This window comes from Oncorhynchus masou, chromosome 7 (genome assembly GCF_036934945.1).
Source record: "Oncorhynchus masou masou isolate Uvic2021 chromosome 7, UVic_Omas_1.1, whole genome shotgun sequence".
In the NCBI taxonomy this organism is placed as follows: domain Eukaryota; kingdom Metazoa; phylum Chordata; class Actinopteri; order Salmoniformes; family Salmonidae; genus Oncorhynchus; species Oncorhynchus masou.
In genome coordinates, this window is record NC_088218.1 from 19945748 (window position 1) to 19967610 (window position 21863).

Here is a 21863-nt window from a genome sequence, read left to right on the forward strand (position 1 = left end):
CTATATTGTACTCCAATATAGTAGAGGCTGTGAGAGCGAGAGAGTTTAAATTATTATAGGCTATATCCCTACTATTTGGACCTGTGGTGCCTCATTACAGGGACTGGTCTCTGACCCTATTGTATGATACAGGGTAGTTATTCTCTCTCTCTTTCTCTCTCCTTTGGCCTTTCCTATTCCCTCCTCTTCCGCTCACTCTCTGTCACCATTTTCCGCTCAGTCAGTTCACCTCCGTCTCCCCCTCCCTCTCTCCTTCTCTTTCTCTCGATGATGTCAGACTGACTTAGCCAGGCATAAACCTCCTATTTTCCCTGTATCACACAGGAAAGGAGGGAGGGGGCAGGGGTAGTATGTTCTCCCTTACGTAACTCTCCGCTGCGTTGCCATCCACATCTTCAGATCACAACCGTGAGGGATTACATCATCACCACCACGGCGATGGGGCGTAACAGTGGAGCGCTGATGGGTTCCGTTTTAATATATGAGTCGTAGAACATTTCCTCACTTACCGTTCAAGCTTAACGCAGGCTAAACACTCGCAGTGCTATGCTCCCTTGTGCTAAACCCTCTACTATACTGAACCTCTGTGTAAAGATTCTCAATGCAATGTATCCAACTGCAGCATAAGTGGATGCCATTGGAATGTAGCACTGTAGGTGGTGTGTGTGAAATTCCCGGGTTACATTCAGTGCTGTTACATGCACACAATAATGCAATAATGCAATTATTGTGGAATGTCAGATTAATAAAATAGTTTGATTAAAAGAAGAACGATTTCCCTAATAATCCTGTTTACATGGACACATGAAACCTGATGGCACTCGGATAAATGCAGAATATCGGCAATCAAAAGGAACATTCTAGCACTACGACCATGTTATTTTTGGAAAGCATATTTTGATTCAGACATATAAAGTTTGTATGTGATAATTACATAGATCAAAACTATAAATGCAACATGTAAAGTTTCGATCTCGTGTTTCATGAGCTGGAATTAAAGATCCCAGAAATTCACACACACAGTCGTTCCGTTCTCAGAAGGTTCAAGGAAAGGTCCAGCTGAGGCTCTGTGTGTCTAAAGGTCCCTCCCCTTCAGGAGACCTGTTGTTTGATAGACATGGGGGGAGGTGGAGGTGGGAGTGAGAAGGGGCGAGGGAGGAGTGAGCAGGTTTCCTAGGTCTTTGTGTGTTGGCTTGGTATCTCTCTCATATCACGGCTGTAATAGGCAGGTCTCTCATTACAAAAAGGTGCTATCTAGAAGGGTTCTACCTGGAACCAAAAGGGTTCCCCCAATGGGGACAGCCAAAGAACCCGTTCGGAACCATTTTTTCTGAGTGTACAGTGACGCCTTCACTTGGCAGGATTTCTGTTCATTTATTTGACCCAGTCTCTCCTAATGTCTCTCACTCTGTCGCTCTCTCTTTCATATCCCATCGCTCTTTCAGTCAGTCTGCTACATCCCTCTCTCACCCATTCACTGTCATCTCTTTCTCATCTCCACTATCTTAATTAACCTCCAAGGCCTTGAACAATTTCTCTCTTGCTCTCTCTGATACACACACACATGCTGTCAGCCTCCACCTGGGGAGTGTGTGTGTGTGTGCATTCATGCATGCATGCATAAGATGTATTTTAGTGGGACTGTATCCACGTGCAGCTCCTTAGGCTGTGTGAATTAAATTATGTATGTTTTACTCCTTTTGTACGTGCCTGTGTGCATATTAGTGTGTTTATGCTGTGTGTTAATTTTGTCTACAGTATGCTCTGTATGTGGGCATACGAATAGCACTGAGTGACAGGTTGGAGCAGCATGCATTGTTCCAACGCAATGCCAGCCGTGCCAACCTCCTGCCAGTCTCTTTGGCCCTCTTCCATCGCCTACTAATGCCCAATCTGCTCGCTCCACTCACATCCCATAAATCTCAGTGTGCCCGATTAACTCTCGTCACCGTTAACGATGACATCAATACATCCAGGATCATAAAGAGAGACAGCCAATGTGATTCTGCCCAGTGACTACAAAGAGAGTGAAATGGAGCAAAAGACAAGAGGACTATGGTGTATTAATGGAAACATTGAATGGAAATATATTCTATGGAAATGGGCTCCATGAGACTGTGTTATTCCCTAATTGTTAGTAAAAACCATTCTCTCATGACTTTGGTTCACTTGTATCTGGATTCGTAATATAACCTCATGTTGAAATAACCACCACTAAGAAAGGACAGGGGGCTCTCTGGCCAATCTCTGCTGTGGAGTCCATCTTTGATTCCATTGGCATCTGTAAGAAATGGACTGGACTTCACATTGGGCCAGTGTCCATCCTTACCAGTGAGATATGAACCTCCCTCCACTCACTCTGACCTGAAGAAGACATTGGTGGAAATATGCTTAATTTGACCATGTGAATGGCCATAATCACATGACAGGGGCAATGGAAAGGGCATTAGCTAAGTCTGTTACATAAGCCCATTGCCACCCCGATTCAGACTGTACCAGACCCTTTGGCTGGAGACTCAGACTTACATTTTGGTGAATTAATGTGACACCGCTGCAAACAATGCATGGAGCCCTCTGAGCCGTACTTTCATGTAATGTCTCAGAGCAGAGGACCAGAGGGACAAGGGTAGACCACACTCTTACCCCTCTGGTTTCACCATAGGAATGATACTATGCTTGTGTGTGTGTGTAAAAAAAAAAAAAAAAAGTCATCTAAATTTATTTGTCACATGTGCTGAATAAAACAAGTTGTAAACGTTACCGTGAAATGCTTTACTTACGAGCCCTTACCCAACAATGCAGTTAAAAAGTATGAAAATTGATAGAATAAAAGTAATAGATCCACAAATATAGCAAAAAAAAACAAAATAGTAACACAATAAAATAGCACAATAAATAACAATAACGATGCTATGCTACATACAAGGAGTACCGGTACAGAGTCAGTGGACTTGGGTACGAGGTAGTTGGTGATTAAATTAGCAAGAAAGGCATTTCACTGTACTTGTGCATGTGACATTAAAACTTGGAAATTGATTGCGGTAATACAGTATGTACTGGAGGTCGACCGATTTAATCGGAACGGACGATTTTAATTAGGGCCGATTTCACGTTTTCATAACAATCGGCATTTTTGGACACCAATCAGGGCCGATTACATTGCACTCCACGAGGAGAATGTGTGACAGGCTGACTACCTCTTATGCGATTGCAGCAAGGAGCCAAGGTAAGGTGATAGCTAGCATTAAACGGTTAATCTTAACATAATCACATGGTTGATGATATTACTAGTTTATCTAGATTGTCCTGTGTTGCATATAATCGATGCGGTGCCTGTTAATTTATCATTGAATCACAGCCTACTTCGCCAAACAGGTGATTGAACAAGCGCATTCGCAAAAAAAGCAAATGCACTAATGTGTACCTAACCATAATCATCTACACCTTTCTTAAAATCAATACACAAATATATATTTTTAAACCTGCATATTTAGTTAATATTGCCTGCTAACATGAATTTCTTTAAACTAAGGGAAATTGTGCCACTTCTCTTGTGTTCTGTGCAACAGAGTCAGGGTATATGCAGCAGTTTGGGCCGCCTGGCTCGTTGCAAACTAATTTGCCAGAATTTTATGACATAAGATTGAAGGTGGTGCAATGTAACAACAATATTTAGACTTATGGGTGCCACCCGTTAGATAAAATACGGAACGGTTCTGTATTTCACTGAAAGAATAAACGCTTAGTTTTTTTCTCTCGAAATGCTAATTTCTGGATTTGACTATATTAATGACCTAAGGCTCGTATTTCTGTGTGTTATTAGATCTATGATTTGATAGAGCAGTCTGACTGAGCGGTGGTAGGCAGCAGCAGGCTCATAAGCATTAATTCAAATAGCACTTTAATGCGTTTGCCAGCAGCTCTTTTACGAGTTTTATGACTTCAAGCCTATCAACTCCTGAGATTAGGCTGGCAATACTAAAGTACCTATTAGAGCATCCAACAGTCAAAGGTATATGAAATACAAATGGTATAGAGAGAAATAGTCCTATAATAACTACAACCTAAAACTTCTTACCTGGGAATATTGAAGACTCATGTTGAAAGGAACCACCAGCTTTCATATGTTCTCATGTTCTGAGCAAGGGACTTAAACATTAGCTTTTTTACATGACACATATTGCACTTTTACTTTCTTCTCCAACACTTTTGTTTTTGCATTATTTAAACCAAATTAAACATGTTTCATTATTTACTTGAGACTAAATAGATTTTATTGATTAATTATATTAAGTTAAAATAAGTGTTCATTGTTCATTCAGTATTGTTGTAATTGTCATCATTACAAATATGTATATAAAAATCTGCCGATTAATCGGTATCGGCTTTTTGTTGGTCCTCCAATAATCGGTATCGGCGTTGAAAAATCATATCCGGTCGACCTCTAGTATGTAGATTTGTGTGCTCGACCCTCCATTTCCTGTAGTCCACGTTTAGCTCCTTTGTCTTGCTGACATTGAGGGAAATGATGTTGTTCTGGCACCACACTGCCAGGCAGGTTTCTGACCTCCCTATAGGCTGTGTAATTGTCCTCGGTGATCAGGCCTACCACCCCGTCGTGTCATCAGCAAACTTAATGATGTTGTTGGAGTTGTGTGCGACCACACAGTCGTGGGTGAACAAGGGAGTACAGGAGGAGACTCAGCACGCACCCCTGCGGGGACCCTGTGTTGAGGTTCAGCATGGCGGATGGGCCGCCCGTCAAAGTCCAGTATCCAATTGCAGAGGGAGGTGTTTAATAATAGGGTCTTTATCTTAGTGACGAGCTTGGAATGCACTATGGTGTTGAACACTGAGCTGTAGTCAATGAACAGCATTTTCACATAGGTGTTCCTTTTGTCCAGGTGGGAAAGGGCAGTGTGGAGTGCAATAGAGATGGCATCATCTGTGGATCTGTTGGGGCGGTATGCGAATTAGACTGGGTCCAGGGTGTCTGGGATGATGGTGTTGATGTGAGTCATGACCAGCCTTTCAAAGCATTTCATGACTACAACTGTGAGTGCTAAGGGGCAATAGTCATTTAGACCGGTTAACTTGGCGTTTTTGAGCACAGGGACTATGGTGGTTTGCTTGTAACATTTACATTACATTTACATTTAAGTCATTTGGCAGACGCTCTTATCCAGAGCGACTTACAAATTGGTGAATTCACCTTATGACATCCAACAAGTGGGTATAACAGACTGGATCAGGAAGAGTTGAAAATATCAGTGAAGAAACTTGCTCCAATCTGTCTGGCCCTGCGGCATTGTGAATGTTAACCTGTTTAAAAGACTTACCCACGTTGGCTATGGAGAGTGTGATCACACTGTTGTCCGGAACTGCTAGTGCTCTCATGCATGGTTCAGTGTTACACGCATATGCTTCGAGACGTGTGTGTGTGTTTAGCTGCTTAGGCCATGTGTACTTTGTATTTGTATGTTTATGTGATTTCCCAGCTATCACATAACATTCTGAGATCCGTGTCTTAGAGCTTGGTGAGAGTGTGGTTGTCCTATGGTTATTTTGCATACAACCTCCCCACGATGTATCTGGGAATGGTTCATAATACCCAGCTAGCACATAATGTTCTGAGAACCATATGTTTCTTAGGTGTGAATTTCATTATAACGTTTCCTGCAGGTTTCTCAAATTGTTCCAAGAACGCTAAGAAACAATGTTCTTTGTTGGAATTTTAGTACTTTAGCATAACGTTTTCTGCAGGTTTCCTCATGGTTCTATTTAAAGCCATGTCCTCAGAACATTAAGAAAACGTTCCATAAAAACAGCAAGAAAACATTAGTAATGTCCAAAAAATATTATTTAAAAAGATGTACATTCTATTCTCAGCGTCAGCAAAACTCTCTATCCTCTGTCTTGTTAAGTATTTTCAGGTGTGTTGGCCGCACCCACTAATTGGCCACATCTGATCTTAATGAGTGCTTGTTTCCTTTGAAACAGGGTTTGTTTGAATAAACTGAAATTAACAGCTTTGAGTTGAAAAAAATAACATGGCATTCTAGCTCCGTCCTGGTGGCTCAGTGGACTAATTCCATGGATAGAGAGCAGAAGATCATATGTTTAAATCTCACTGATGCTGTGCCAGAATCAACAATAAATGTTTGAATGATTAATGCCTAAGCAAATAAATTAATAAAACCTTCCAGGAAACTGTTCAGGTAACCATAGCAAGTTGTTCTCAGAACCTCCCTGCAAATGTAAAAATGTATGTTTCCAGAATAGGCTGAATGTTCTCAGTTTTACCGGTCAGGAAATGTATGGCTTCGTTCCCAGAATCAATGAGAAACCAAAAAAGGAAAATTCCCACAACTTCCAAGAAACCAAATGTGCTAGCTGGTTATATGCCATTTACATGTGCCTGACTGCATAGAGCTAGTTCTCTATGTGTATGGTTGTATATTAATGTGTGCATACGTGTATGATGGGAGTCCCCTGCACAGCTGGCTAGGTTTATCCCAAATTTCCCATAACAGTACACTGGCTGATGGGGGTGGACAGGCAGGCAGGCAGGCGGGCAGGAAGGGGGACAGACAGGCAGGGATACCGGCAGGCAGAGAGACAGGCAGGCAGAGAGACAGGCAGGCAGAGAGACAGGCAGGCAGGGAGGCCGACAGCTAAAGAGCGAAGGCTAGAGTAAGTGCACAAGGTTAGGGATCACTGCTGGGATAAAGTATTTATCAAATTATAGGAGTGTCGTAGACGAGTGCTGAGGGGGGATTTAAAAGCTGTACACTTCATTACACTTAATTATGCGTGAGCAGGTACGGACCTTGACGCCTAGCGTCCTTCATATTAATGCCGGACCTGGGTAAGAACTTGGCTATAGGATGCAGACCAGATCAGGGTCAGGTGGAAAAGGTTCTCTGGATATGGAAGAGAAGTTTGATGGAGGTCACTTTTCACATGTGATCCTCTAAACTGTACCGTCCTTTGATATCTGACAGAAATAGCCCGAAACATGCTGTCACGTGTCGTTAGAACCGTTGGATTTCACTATTTATTTGGTCTACATCACTGTGCTTGGCAGTTGTAGAATAGGGATATAACACACTGCTGCATGAGAAACACGGAGTAGCCTAAAATATCAGAACATGCTGAAAGTATTAGTCATCATTTATCAAAATTCAACGAATCTCTAATCATGACACGTGTCGGGTGCCTGTTTTCCACCCCGAACCTGTTCACTTTTTAAACAGATGGGGTTTCTCTTTCATCGACGCCTCATTGAAGGAGCCATTTCTTTCCTGCCGTAGAAAGGACATGTGTCTCTCTTTGGTGATCCACACAGCTCTGTTGGGAGTCTTCCCACAAAGCAATGCAAGAGGAAGTTGTCCTATAATGAATACGGAGCTTCTAAACTGGAATAGCCCCTGAGGCAAGAGAACAGACTGGCTGTGAAATATTCACAAGGCTAGTCATTATAACCGACTTTATTAGGCGCTAAAACGAGTCAATGTAGAGTTGTGTCACTGTAACATTTCATCATCATGTCTCGTAATATTTAGTAATGTGTCATATTACTAAAGGTGTCATATACTAAATGTGTCATAACGTGACTCATAATTTGGAGCAGGAAAATCCCCTTGGAAAAGTATCAAGTACGGTAGCTATTTTAAATAGGTGTCTTTTTTTCAGAGCTTTAGTTTTTTACCCATCAACATATGAACATTAAAGTGGCTTTTCCTCTGGCTGTGGATGCCCCATTTTCCAAATGGGATAAAAACCAATCACCTGACTAATGAATAATGGATGTAGGCGTAGTCACAGAGCCGCAGTTCTCTCTGTCTGTCGTCGATCTAACAACAGGTTTTGTGTACTCTTACAGCTGGTCCCAATTCCCCACTAACCATCCTTACCCCTTCCATGTTTGCAGATCTGAAGGCTCTGGATAGGTATAAGCAGTGTAGTGGTGGAGATATTTTGCTTCCATCTTTATAGATCTGCATTGACGTGCCAAAGGAAAGGGGTAGAGAGTGAATTGGGACCGGCTGACAAGAGTGTTCAGACCACTTTTGGACCATGCACATTCTCCTCGATCTCGTTCAGACCATGCTAAAGGTTGAGGTTCGGAGTCATGCCCCCATCCCTGAGCCCTCTGCTCTGACCCCCGAGGGGGAGTTCATGTCCTTCTGCTGTGTACGTGTGGGAAGGGAAGCGAGGAGCTGTGGAGGGATGTAGTCAGCGAGCTACAGGCTCCGCTCAACTGGGTCGTGGGTAACATGCTGCCATGGCAACCACGATTCACTGGCCCCCGGGCCAAAAAAAGTGCTCTTTGCTTACTCTCACATGTTTTCTCTATCTCCCATTTGCTTCCTCTTTCTCTCTCTTCATCTTACTTTCTCTCTCTGCCCCATTCGCTTTCTCTCTGATTTTCTGTCTCTCCCCCCTCTCTTACATCACAAAGCAGTAAGCTGAACTTCTTGACAGCAGAACCACTGAGAGGGTTTGTAGGCCACAAACGAAAGACAGTATAGGCCACAAACGAAAGACAGTTTCCTATTTTGCCATTGTAATTCTCCAACTGAGCCTCGTAGGCTCCCATACTTCACCAAACGTTATACTTAAGCAATAAGGCCCGAGGGGGTGTGGTATATGGCCACGGGCTGTTCTTATGCACAACGCAACACAGAGTGCCTGGATACAACCCCCGAGGTTCCTTATTGCTATTATAAACTGGTTACCAACGTAATTGCTAGAGTAAAAAAAAAAAATGTTTTGTCATATCCGTCTGTCAGCCAACCAGTTTATAATTGTCAATATACCCGTAGTAGGTTTTTCATACTCTGTCTATTTTTTTTACTTTGTATTTTTTTTAACCTTTATTTAACTAGGCAAGTCAGTTAAGAACAAATTCTTATTTTCAATGACGGCCAAGGAACAGTGGGTTAACTGCCTGTTCAGGGGCAGAACAACAGATTTGTCTGAATTGGTTGAAGGTTGGTTGTATAAAAGTGTCAGATTCCACCCAAACAACATGGGAATCATTGAAGGTGGAGATCTAGACATAGCCTTGTGTCTGGTCTGAGGTCTCTGTCCATAGCTCTACTGGGCATATAGATATGTAGCCTTGTGTCTGGTCTGAGGTCTCTGTCCATAGCTCTACTGGGCATATAGATATGTAGCCTTGTGTCTGTTCTGAGGTCTCTGTCCATAGCTCTACTGGGCATATAGATGTGTAGCCTTGTGTCTGTTCTGAGGTCTCTGTCCATAGCTCTACTGGGCATATAGATATGTAGCCTTGTGTCTGTTCTGTCTCTGTCCATAGCTCTGGGCATATAGATATGTAGCTTGTGTCTGGTCTGAGGTCTCTGTCCATAGCTCTACTGGGCATATAGATATATAGCCTTGTGTCTGTTCTGAGGTCTCTGTCCATAGCTCTACTGGGCATATAGATATGTAGCCTTGTGTCTGGTCTGAGGTCTCTGTCCATAGCTCTACTGGGCATATAGATATGTAGCCTTGTGTCTGGTCTGAGGTCTCTGTCCATAGCTCTACTGGGCATATAGATATATAGCCTTGTGTCTGTTCTGAGGTCTCTGTCCATAGCTCTACTGGGCATATAGATATGTAGCCTTGTGTCTGGTCTGAGGTCTCTGTCCATAGCTCTACTGGGCATATAGATATATAGCCTTGTATCTGGTCTGAGGTCTCTGTCCATAGCTCTACTGGGCATATAGATATATAGCCTTGTGTCTGTTCTGAGGTCTCTGTCCATAACTCTATTGGGCATATAGATATGTAGCCTTGTGTCTGTTCTGAGGTCTCTGTCCATAGCTCTACTGGGCATATAGATATATAGCCTTGTGTCTGTTCTGAGGTCTCTGTCCATAGCTCTACTGGGCATATAGATATGTAGCCTTGTGTCTGGTCTGAGGTCTCTGTCCATAGCTCTACTGGGCATATAGATAGATAGCCTTGTGTCTGTTCTGAGGTCTCTGTCCATAGCTCTACTGGGCATATAGATAGATAGCCTTGTGTCTGTTCTGAGGTCTCTGTCCATAGCTCTACTGGGCATATAGATATAGCCTTGTGTCTGTTCTGATCTCTGTCCATAGCTCTACTGGGCATATAGATATATAGCCTTGTGTCTGTTCTGAGGTCTCTGTCCATAGCTCTACTGGGCATATAGATATGTAGCCTTGTGTCTGGTCTGAGGTCTCTGTCCATAGCTCTACTGGGCATATAGATATATAGCCTTGTGTCTGGTCTGAGGTCTCTGTCCATAGCTCTACTGGGCATATAGATAGATAGCCTTGTGTCTGTTCTGAGGTCTCTGTCCATAGCTCTACTGGGCATATAGATATGATAGGTCTCTGTCCATAGCTCTACTGGGCATGATATGTAGCTGGTCTGAGGTCTCTGTCCATAGCTCTACTGGGCATATAGATATATAGCCTTGTGTCTGGTCTGAGGTCTCTGTCCATAGCTCTACTGGGCATATAGATATATAGCCTTGTGTCTGGTCTGAGGTCTCTGTCCATAGCTCTACTGGGCATATAGATAGATAGCCTTGTGTCTGGTCTGAGGTCTCTGTCCATAGCTCTATTGGGCATATAGATATATAGCCTTGTGTCTGGTCTGAGGTCTCTGTCCATAGCTCTACTGGGCATATAGATATATAGCCTTGTGTCTGGTCTGAGGTCTCTGTCCATAGCTCTACTGGGCATATAGATAGATAGCCTTGTGTCTGGTCTGAGGTCTCTGTCCATAGCTCTATTGGGCATATAGATATATAGCCTTGTGTCTGGTCTGAGGTCTCTGTCCATAGCTCTACTGGGCATATAGATATGTAGCCTTGTGTCTGGTCTGAGGTCTCTGTCCATAGCTCTACTGGGCATATAGATATGTAGCCTTGTGTCTGGTCTGAGGTCTCTGTCCATAGCTCTATTGGGCATATAGATAGATAGCCTTGTGTCTGTTCTGAGGTCTCTGTCCATAGCTCTACTGGGCATATAGATATGTAGCCTTGTGTCTGGTCTGAGGTCTCTGTCCATAGCTCTACTGGGCATATAGATATGTAGCCTTGTGTCTGGTCTGAGGTCTCTGTCCATAGCTCTACTGGGCATATAGATATATAGCCTTGTGTCTGGTCTGAGGTCTCTGTCCATAGCTCTACTGGGCATATAGATATATAGCCTTGTGTCTGGTCTGAGGTCTCTGTCCATAGCTCTACTGGGCATATAGATAGATAGCCTTGTGTCTGGTCTGAGGTCTCTGTCCATAGCTCTATTGGGCATATAGATATATAGCCTTGTGTCTGGTCTGAGGTCTCTGTCCATAGCTCTACTGGGCATATAGATATATAGCCTTGTGTCTGGTCTGAGGTCTCTGTCCATAGCTCTACTGGGCATATAGATATGATAGCCTTGTGTCTGGTCTGAGGTCTCTGTCCATAGCTCTATTGGGCATATAGATATATAGCCTTGTGTCTGGTCTGAGGTCTCTGTCCATAGCTCTACTGGGCATATAGATATATAGCCTTGTGTCTGGTCTGAGGTCTCTGTCCATAGCTCTACTGGGCATATAGATATGTAGCCTTGTGTCTGGTCTGAGGTCTCTGTCCATAGCTCTATTGGGCATATAGATAGATAGCCTTGTGTCTGTTCTGAGGTCTCTGTCCATAGCTCTACTGGGCATATAGATATGTAGCCTTGTGTCTGGTCTGAGGTCTTTGTCCATAGCTCTACTGGGCATATAGATATGTAGCCTTGTGTCTGTTCTGAGGTCTCTGTCCATAGCTCTACTGGGCATATAGATATGTAGCCTTGTGTCTGGTCTGAGGTCTCTGTCCATAGCTCTACTGGGCATATAGATATGTAGCCTTGTGTCTGGTCTGAGGTCTCTGTCCATAGCTCTACTGGGCATATAGATATATAGCCTTGTGTCTGTTCTGAGGTCTCTGTCCATAGCTCTACTGGGCATATAGATATGTAGCCTTGTGTCTGGTTCTGAGGTCTCTGTCCATAGCTCTACTGGGCATATAGATAGATAGCCTTGTGTCTGGTCTGAGGTCTCTGTCCATAGCTCTATTGGGCATATAGATATATAGCCTTGTGTCTGGTCTGAGGTCTCTGTCCATAGCTCTACTGGGCATATAGATATGTAGCCTTGTGTCTGGTCTGAGGTCTCTGTCCATAGCTCTACTGGGCATATAGATATGTAGCCTTGTGTCTGGTCTGAGGTCTCTGTCCATAGTTCGATTGGGCATATAGATACAGTGGGGCAAAAAAGTATTTAGTCAGCCACCTACTTAGTCAGTATTTAGTCAGTTCTCCTACTTAAAAAGATGAGAGGCATGTAATTTTCATCATAGGTACACTTCAACTATGACAGACAAAATGAGAAAAAAAATCCAGAAAATCACATTGTAGGATTTTTATGAATTTATTTGCAAATTATGGTGGAAAATAAGTATTTGCTCACCTACAAACAAGCAAGATTTCTGGCTCTCACAGACCTGTAACGTCTTCTGTAAGAGGCTCCTCTGTCCTCCACTCGTTACCTGTATTAATGGCACCTGTTTGAACTTGTTATCAGTATAAAAGACACCTGTCCACAACCTCAAACAGTCACACTCCAAACTCCACTATGGCCAAGACCAAAGAGCTGTCAAAGGACACCAGAAACAAAATTGTAGACCTGCACCAGGGTGGGAAGACTGAATCTGCAATAGGTAAGCAGCTTGGTTTGAAGAAATCAACTGTGGGAGCAATTATTAGGAAATGGAAGACATACAAGACCACTGATAATCTCCCTCGATCTGGGGCTCCACGCAATATCTCACCCCGTGGGGTCAAAATGATCACAAGAACGGTGAGCAAAAATCCCAGAACCACACGGGGGGACCTAGTGAATGACCTGCAGAGAGCTGGGACCAAAGTAACAAACCCTACCATCAGTAACACACTACGCCGCCAGGGACTCAAATCCTGCAGTGCCAGACATGTCCCCCTACTTAAGCCAGTACATGTCCAGGCCCGTCTGAAGTTTGCTAGAGAGCATTTGGATGATCCATAAGAAGATTGGGAGAATGTCATATGGTCAGATGAAACCATAATAGAACGTTTTGGTAAAAACTCAACTCGTCGTGTTTGGAGGACAATGAATGCTGAGTTGCATCCAAAGAACACCATACCTACTGTGGAGCATGGGGGTGGAAACATCATGCTTTGGGGCTGTTTTTCTGCAAAGGGACCAGGACGACTGATCCGTGTAAAGGAAAGAATGAATGGGGCCATGGATCGTGAGATTTTGAGTGAAAACCTCCTTCCATCAGCAAGGGCATTGAAGATGAAACGTGGCTGGGTCTTTCAGCATGACAATGATCCCAAACACACCGCCCGGGCAACGAAGTAGTGGCTTCGTAAGAAGCATTTCAAGGTCTTGGAGTGGACTAGCCAGTCTCCAGATCTCAACCCCATAGAAAATCTTTGAAGGGAGTTGAAAGTCTGTGTTGCCCAGCAACAGCCCCAAAACATCACTGCTCTAGAGGAAATCTGCATGGAGGAATGGGCCAAAATACCAGCAACAGTGTGTGAAAACCTTGTGAAGACTGACAGAAAACGTTTGACCTCTGTCATTGCCAACAAAGGGTATATAACAAAGTATTGAGAAACTTTTGTTATTGACCAACTACTTATTTTCCACCATAATTTGCAAATAAATTCATTAAAACGCCTAAAATGTGATTTTCTGGATTTTTTTTCTAATTTTGTCTGTCATAGTTGAAGTGTACCTATGATGAAAATTACAGGCCTCATCTTTTTAAGTGGGAGAACTTGCGCAATTGGTGGCTGACTAAATACTTTTTTGCCCCACTGTATATAGCCTTGTGTCTGTTCTGAGGTCTCTGTCCATAGCTCTACTGGGCATATAGATATATAGCCTTGTGTCTGGTCTGAGGTCTCTGTCCATAGCTCTACTGGGCATATAGATATATAGCCTTGTGTCTGGTCTGAGGTCTCTGTCCATAGCTCTATTGGGCATATAGATATGTAGCCTTGTGTCTGGTCTGAGGTCTCTGTCCATAGCTCTACTGGGCATATAGATATGTAGCCTTGTGTCTGGTCTGAGATCTCTGTCCATAGCTCTACTGGGCATATAGATATATAGCCTTGTGTCTGTTCTGAGGTCTATGTCCATAGATCTACTGGGCATATAGATATATAGCCTTGTGTCTGGTCTGAGGTCTCTGTCCATAGCTCTACTGGGCATATAGATATGTAGCCTTGTGTCTGGTCTGAGGTCTCTGTCCATAGCTCTATTGGGCATATAGATATGTAGCCTTGTGTCTGGTCTGAGGTCTCTGTCCATAGCTCTACTGGGCATATAGATATATAGCCTTGTGTCTGGTCTGAGGTCTCTGTCCATAGCTCTACTGGGCATATAGATATATAGTCTTGTGTCTGTTCTGAGGTCTCTGTCCATAGCTCTATTGGGCATATAGATATGTAGCCTTTTGTCTGGTCTGAGGTCTCTGTCCATAGCTCTACTGGGCATATAGATATATAGCCTTGTGTCTGGTCTGAGGTCTCTGTCCATAGCTCTACTGGGCATATAGATATGTAGCCTTGTGTCTGTTCTGAGGTCTCTGTCCATAGCTCTATTGGGCATATAGATAGATAGCCTTGTGTCTGTTTGAGGTCTCTGTCCATAGCTCTACTGGGCATATAGATATGTAGCCTTGTGTCTGGTCTGAGGTCTCTGTCCATAGCTCTACTGGGCATATAGATATGTAGCCTTGTGTCTGGTCTGAGGTCTCTGTCCATAGTTCGATTGGGCATATAGATACAGTGGGGCAAAAAGTATTTAGTCAGCCACCTACTTAGTCAGTATTTAGTCAGTTCTCCTACTTAAAAAGATGAGAGGCATGTAATTTTCATCATAGGTACACTTCAACTATGACAGACAAAATGAGAAAAAAAATCCAGAAAATCACATTGTAGGATTTTTATGAATTTATTTGCAAATTATGGTGGAAAATAAGTATTTGCTCACCTACAAACAAGCAAGATTTCTGGCTCTCACAGACCTGTAACGTCTTCTGTAAGAGGCTCCTCTGTCCTCCACTCGTTACCTGTATTAATGGCACCTGTTTGAACTTGTTATCAGTATAAAAGACACCTGTCCACAACCTCAAACAGTCACACTCCAAACTCCACTATGGCCAAGACCAAAGAGCTGTCAAAGGACACCAGAAACAAAATTGTAGACCTGCACCAGGGTGGGAAGACTGAATCTGCAATAGGTAAGCAGCTTGGTTTGAAGAAATCAACTGTGGGAGCAATTATTAGGAAATGGAAGACATACAAGACCACTGATAATCTCCCTCGATCTGGGGCTCCACGCAATATCTCACCCCGTGGGGTCAAAATGATCACAAGAACGGTGAGCAAAAATCCCAGAACCACACGGGGGGACCTAGTGAATGACCTGCAGAGAGCTGGGACCAAAGTAACAAACCCTACCATCAGTAACACACTACGCCGCTAGGGACTCAAATCCTGCAGTGCCAGACATGTCCCCCTACTTAAGCCAGTACATGTCCAGGCCCGTCTGAAGTTTGCTAGAGAGCATTTGGATGATCCATAAGAAGATTGGGAGAATGTCATATGGTCAGATGAAACCAAAATAGAACTTTTTGGTAAAAACTCAACTTGTCGTGTTTGGAGGACAATGAATGCTGAGTTGCATCCAAAGAACACCATACCTACTGTGGAGCATGGGGGTGGAAACATCATGCTTTGGGGCTGTTTTTCTGCAAAGGGACCAGGACGACTGATCCGTGTAAAGGAAAGAATGAATGGGGCCATGGATCGTGAGATTTTGAGTGAAAACCTCCTTCCATCAGCAAGGGCATTGAAGATGAAACGTGGCTGGGTCTTTCAGCATGACAATGATCCCAAACACACCGCCCGGGCAACGAAGTAGTGGCTTCGTAAGAAGCATTTCAAGGTCTTGGAGTGGACTAGCCAGTCTCCAGATCTCAACCCCATAGAAAATCTTTGAAGGGAGTTGAAAGTCTGTGTTGCCCAGCAACAGCCCAAAAACATCACTGCTCTAGAGGAGATCTGCATGGAGGAATGGGCCAAAATACCAGCAACAGTGTGTGAAAACCTTGTGAAGACTGACAGAAAACGTTTGACCTCTGTCATTGCCAACAAAGGGTATATAACAAAGTATTGAGAAACTTTTGTTATTGACCAACTACTTATTTTCCACCATAATTTGCAAATAAATTCATTAAAACTCCTAAAATGTGATTTTCTGGATTTTTTTTCTCATTTTGTCTGTCATAGTTGAAGTGTACCTATGATGAAAATTACAGGCCTCATCTTTTTAAGTGGGAGAACTTGCGCAATTGGTGGCTGACTAAATACTTTTTTGCCCCACTGTATATAGCCTTGTGTCTGTTCTGAGGTCTCTGTCCATAGCTCTACTGGGCATATAGATATATAGCCTTGTGTCTGGTCTGAGGTCTCTGTCCATAGCTCTACTGGGCATATAGATATGTAGCCTTGTGTCTGGTCTGAGGTCTCTGTCCATAGCTCTACTGGGAATATAGATATATAGCCTTGTGTCTGGTCTGAGGTCTCTGTCCATAGCTCTATTGGGCATATAGATATGTAGCCTTGTGTCTGTTCTGAGGTCTCTGTCCATAGCTCTACTGGGCATATAGATATATAGCCTTGTGTCTGGTCTGAGGTCTCTGTCCATAGCTCTACTGGGCATATAGATATATAGCCTTGTGTCTGGTCTGAGGTCTCTGTCCATAGCTCTATTGGGCATATAGATATATAGCCTTGTGTCTGGTCTGAGGTCTCTGTCCATAGCTCTACTGGGCATATAGATATGTAGCCTTTTGACTGGTCTGAGGTCTCTGTCCATAGCTCTATTGGGGCCCTGTAGTTCTCATATTTCACCCCAGAGAGAAGCAGGGAAAAGTGAGAGAGATGGACTCGACCTCGCTCTGTCACCTAAATTCGCCTATAATGAATAGCCCCATCGATTTCCATTGTGGTCCGCCGAGGCCGTCCGCTCATGCCTGTCTGTTTCCCATTAGTGCACTTTAACTGTGATGATAAACGGTCAGCTCAGCTGGCATTGCCACAGGCAGCATAGCCCCGGATGAGGCCCCTAGTTTAAAGCAGGAAGTGGAGTAGTAGTGGAACATTCCATTTGACAAGGGGGCACAAGACTCAGGTGGGCCCGACCTGTTTGTCCAATTTTGACAAACCCCCTTTGAGTTCTGGTCTTTTAGCCAGGTTCTTTTCTCAGATGTTGCATGTTCAGGCCCACAGTTTAAAGCAGGAAGTGGACCATTCCATTTGACGAGGGGGCACAAGACTTAAGGGGGCCCGACCTGTTTGTCCCATTTCGACCAATCCCTTTTGAGCTCTGCCAGGATGGTTGTCTTTTGAGATGGAAGTAAACCATTTCATTTGTCCTTTTGACTAGGGGCACATATCGACCAACCCAACCCATTTAGCCTGGTTTTCCGCAGAGATGGGAGGAGTTAGTAGTTAGTGGCCCCTACACGGCCATCCATGCCATGCCTTGGTACTTCACTAACATTAATGGGACAGAGATCCATTATGCAACGCTCGCTCCGTCTCCGTACTCTTATGCAACCAACCAACGCCTCATCTTGGAGTCTCAGCTTCTCGCTCAGCAGCAGCTGCCTCTTAGGTTTAACCCTTTGTGTTTTCTGGATAAGCCAACCTTCGTGCTGTCTGGAAGTATCACTATTATGCAGACGAGATTCTGTCATACTCTTATCTCAATGCCTGTAGCAAACTGTTGATATCCAGTTGACGTTGTAGTCCATATAGTCCTGTGAATTGTCAGTTGGAAGCAACACTAGTGAGGGCGACTAAATGCTTTGCCTGATATTATGGGATGCCATTGGTGTTGGCCTGTGGATGTCATTAACAGTCGACTCTGTCACCCGTCACTATAGAAACGGAATAGCCTATAGGCCCCTTCTTTTCAGTCGGGTTCTGTCCCGACATTCATTTCAGCCTCATCAATTGAGTACGACAAAATAAACTTATGGCTACATCCTCCTCCAAAACGGAAAATTATAAAATCATAATGGATTTGTTTACTTGGAGGAATAACTGTGAAAGAAACAGCCGTAACAATCCTGGAGATATTTGCCGGTCTGTAATTAGTGTGAGAGATGGCAATTGGAGCAGGTTGTCATGGAAACAGTGGCACATGTAAGAGCGCAATATCTTCCCCGATGTAACATCCCACGTTTGCAATGCTATTTATAACTGGCAGTTACATAAGCCTTTCGCACTTGTGTTCAATGTAATGTGTTTTTTCCCCCTCATTTTTCTTTCCTTTGTTCTCGCTTTTCCCCTCTAACAACACTGCTGTTGCCTCCTCTGAGGAACCAGCAACCATAGCACTGTCAAACCCGCTCCACTGCCTCCCACAATGGTCCTTCATTACAACCCTGCCCGTCTCTGTGAGCTTATCACAGTGCACTGCCGATGCGACATCAGATTGAATGGTCTTGAAACAAAACAAATAGAATAGAATCCATGGCTACGCTATAGAGTTTTGATTTTGTGGAGTTTTGTAGCTGCCATTGGCAAAGCAAAATATCAGGGTACCATTGACTCACCATATGACACAGTACTATTTAATACAGTATACCCCTCAAAACTCTCTCATCCTGCCTGTGTTGAACTAGTAGTGTCCATTTAGATGGTATGACTGGGTGCTGTGCACAGAGGACTGGTCAGTGATCTAGTCTAGCAATGCTTGAAGTGAAAGGTCAACGCTAGCATCTAGTGGTGCTAGCACTGGCTAGCATTGGTTCTGTATTCGTTCTCTGAATATCCAGTAGGAGATCTGACCACTCTGTGTGCTGGGGAGGATTTGAACTCGCCGCAGTTCCACACATCTGGGTTGTGTTCATTATGGCACAGCGTAGAAAAACACATTGCAATGGAAAACGAAAACAAGCTGAAAATGAAAAAAGTTCAGGTAGTCCCTCCCTGTTTGTCTGTTTTCTCCCGTTTGGTGCCTAATGAACACGGCCCAGGTCTGTTTGCCTGTGGCCCAGAAACCACTGCTCTGACAATAAGTAGCAATCATTTATTTAGAATTAGACTGTGCATTATTTATGCCATTGGTTAAAAGGGTTTTAATTTAGAATTAGATGGTGCATTATTCATGCCATTGGTCAAAAGGTTTCTCTATGAAGACAAAGGAAAGGGATTATTTTTTGGGGAAGTAGAGGGGAAGATGGGAGCTTGTACTAACGAACACATGTCAAATTGAACACTCCTGGGTGCTTGAGCGTGTCAATTCTAACTGGGAAAGTTGCAATGATGAAGTGAAAATGTTTCCAATATGGTTGAGATGGATGAAGAGAAGACATGTAGTGGCTCTTGGTTGGAGACAATGAGACTACTGTATCAACTTTACTGTAAATGTGAGTTGGTTGTTTCTGTCAAACATTGTTTACTCAACACAGGTTAGCAAGAATGCTAATCCTCAAGAGTTTCAGGCTACAGCATACAGTGAATCCCTTTCTCAGTCAGATATGACATGGGCTGCTAAATCGGATCACATTTAGCATTTAGGAATTCACTAATTCATGATTAATTAAGCAGTGACCGTTGCTCTCCAGGACAAATACATACATAGTATAGTTGCAATGTGTGCCTACATTATAATGTAGCAAGAGGCTGAGTTCTAGGCTAATGTAGCTCAATAACAGCAAGGTCCTCTCTGTCTCCCTCTGCAGGTTGCTTCGAATGCTGCATCAAGTGTCTGGGCGGCGTGCCCTACGCCTCGCTGGTGGCCACCATCCTCTGTTTCTCGGGCGTGGCTCTGTTCTGCGGGTGTGGTCATGTGGCGCTGACCGGCACACTGACCATGCTGGAGAACCACTTCTCCCAGATCACCACTGACCATGCCACCCTCACCATCGTGTAAGTTGTGTGTGTGTGTATGTGTGTGTGTGTGGGGGGGGGTGGTGTGGTAGTGTGTGTGTGGGAGAGAAAGGGATCTTACTTTCTCTGAATGTATCTCCTGTATGTCTTTACCTATATGTCAACCTTTTACAGTTTGTTAAGGTATATGTCTTTGAACAAGTCTTATCCAGGTTATTCAATATGAATGTGCCTGTCTTCACATTGTTTACCGTATGGACTATATCTGTCCGAGCAGGATCCAGACCATGCAGTACGTCATCTACGGCATCGCCTCCTTCTTCTTTGTTTATGGGATCATCCTGCTGGCTGAGGGCTTCTACACCACCAGTGCCGTCAAGAAGGAGCTGCAGAGCCAGTTCAAGACCACCGTGTGTGGCCGCTGCATCACAGCCACGGTGAGACATGAATACACACACACACACTCATATGGTCACACACAAATACAGTCACGCATGCATGTATACACACACACACATATTGCACTCATGAATACATGCACACATGTACAACCACACACACGCCGTGCATGCATTTGCACGCATACAGCTGTACACAAACCCTGGAGGGTAACTGCCACAGTTTGTCCTCTGGAGCCTGTTTAGTGTAATTGCTGCAGATGTCCAGTAACATCAGCCTTTAAGGCTGCCATGAGGACGGTTGTATTCTCCCGAGTGTCGCCAAGCTAATGGCGTATGAAACTTTCTCCACCCTTCTAACCAGGTACTGTGTCAGGTATCAGGGTAATGTGGGTGACGATATGGTGACGAGCTTGGTTTTAAATCTCCTCGGTCATTAGGTGACGTTGTATTGAGGGATAGTTATACACAGTACAGTGTTTTGTGTAGCAGTAGATTACAATGACGGTAAATGGCGATGATCAAATTCTATTACACACGTACACATTTTTAGCAGATGTTACTGCGGGTGTTGCGAAATGCTTGTGTGATGATTGACGATAACGACGAGGATGATGATGTCACTCACTCCTCTCTCTTCATCAGTTTGTGTTCCTTACATATATCCTGGGCCTGGCCTTCCTGGGGATCTTTGGCTTCTCAGCCATCCCAGTCTTCCTCTTCTACAACATGTGGACTACCTGTGCTGCCATGAAGTCCCCCATGGCCAACATCACCGATCCCGACTCCATCTGTGTGGATGTCAGGCAGTACGGTGAGTGTCACTCGGTAACACACACACACTGATCCGTGTGATTACGTCAACCTGGTTCATGAGTTTACACACACATATTTCTTCCTCGGTTTTGGCCTTTCTATGGAGTTTTTCCTAGCCAACATGCTTCAACACCTGCATTGCTTGCTGTTTGGGGTTTTATAGGCTGGGTTTCTGTACAGCACTTTGAGATATCAGCTGATGTACGAAGGGCTATATAAATACATTTGATTTGATTTAGGAGTGTGACCCATATTCACGTGACGGCCATTCTGCCTATAGCGTCCGGCACAACGCATCTGTATATGAGCCATATCACGATATAGCCCTGCATAAGAGCCTAATGCAGTCTGACATATGTAGGCTGTATCTTATAAACATTATCCCTTTGCTACGGGTGCTGATAACACTTAACCTTTACATGTCAATATCTATAGGGTGTTTAAGTCATTTACTGCATCGACATCCATATCATGTTTACGACTGTTACCATCACCCTGAAGCAGTGCATCATCTGTCCTCTGTAATGGCAGATGTGTCAGAAGGTGAGTGTAGCTGGTGTCTGAAGTCAGGCGCAGGAGAGCAAAATGAGTGAGCAATGTACTTTACTCATAAAATAAAGGCACAAGGTAAACAAATACACTTGACCAATAACCAAGGGTAATTATAACGCACGGG

The 21863-nt window shown here is 43.8% G+C and overlaps 1 protein-coding gene across 4 annotated transcripts in view; it reads left to right on the forward strand.

The window, feature by feature from the left end:
* LOC135543479 (neuronal membrane glycoprotein M6-b-like) overlaps positions 1–21863 on the forward strand; it is a 43650-nt gene that overhangs the window by 15900 nt on the left and 5887 nt on the right. For 2 of the 4 annotated variants that reach the window (XM_064970766.1, XM_064970764.1), the window contains exons 2-4: positions 19826–20012; positions 20251–20410; positions 21017–21185. In XM_064970766.1, the coding sequence (XP_064826838.1) occupies positions 19826–20012; positions 20251–20410; positions 21017–21185 (516 nt within the window). Of the gene's footprint in view, positions 1–19283; positions 19511–19825; positions 20013–20250; positions 20411–21016; positions 21186–21863 lie in introns of those variants that run through there. The other 2 variants (XM_064970765.1, XM_064970763.1) reach the window with 2 other exon arrangements.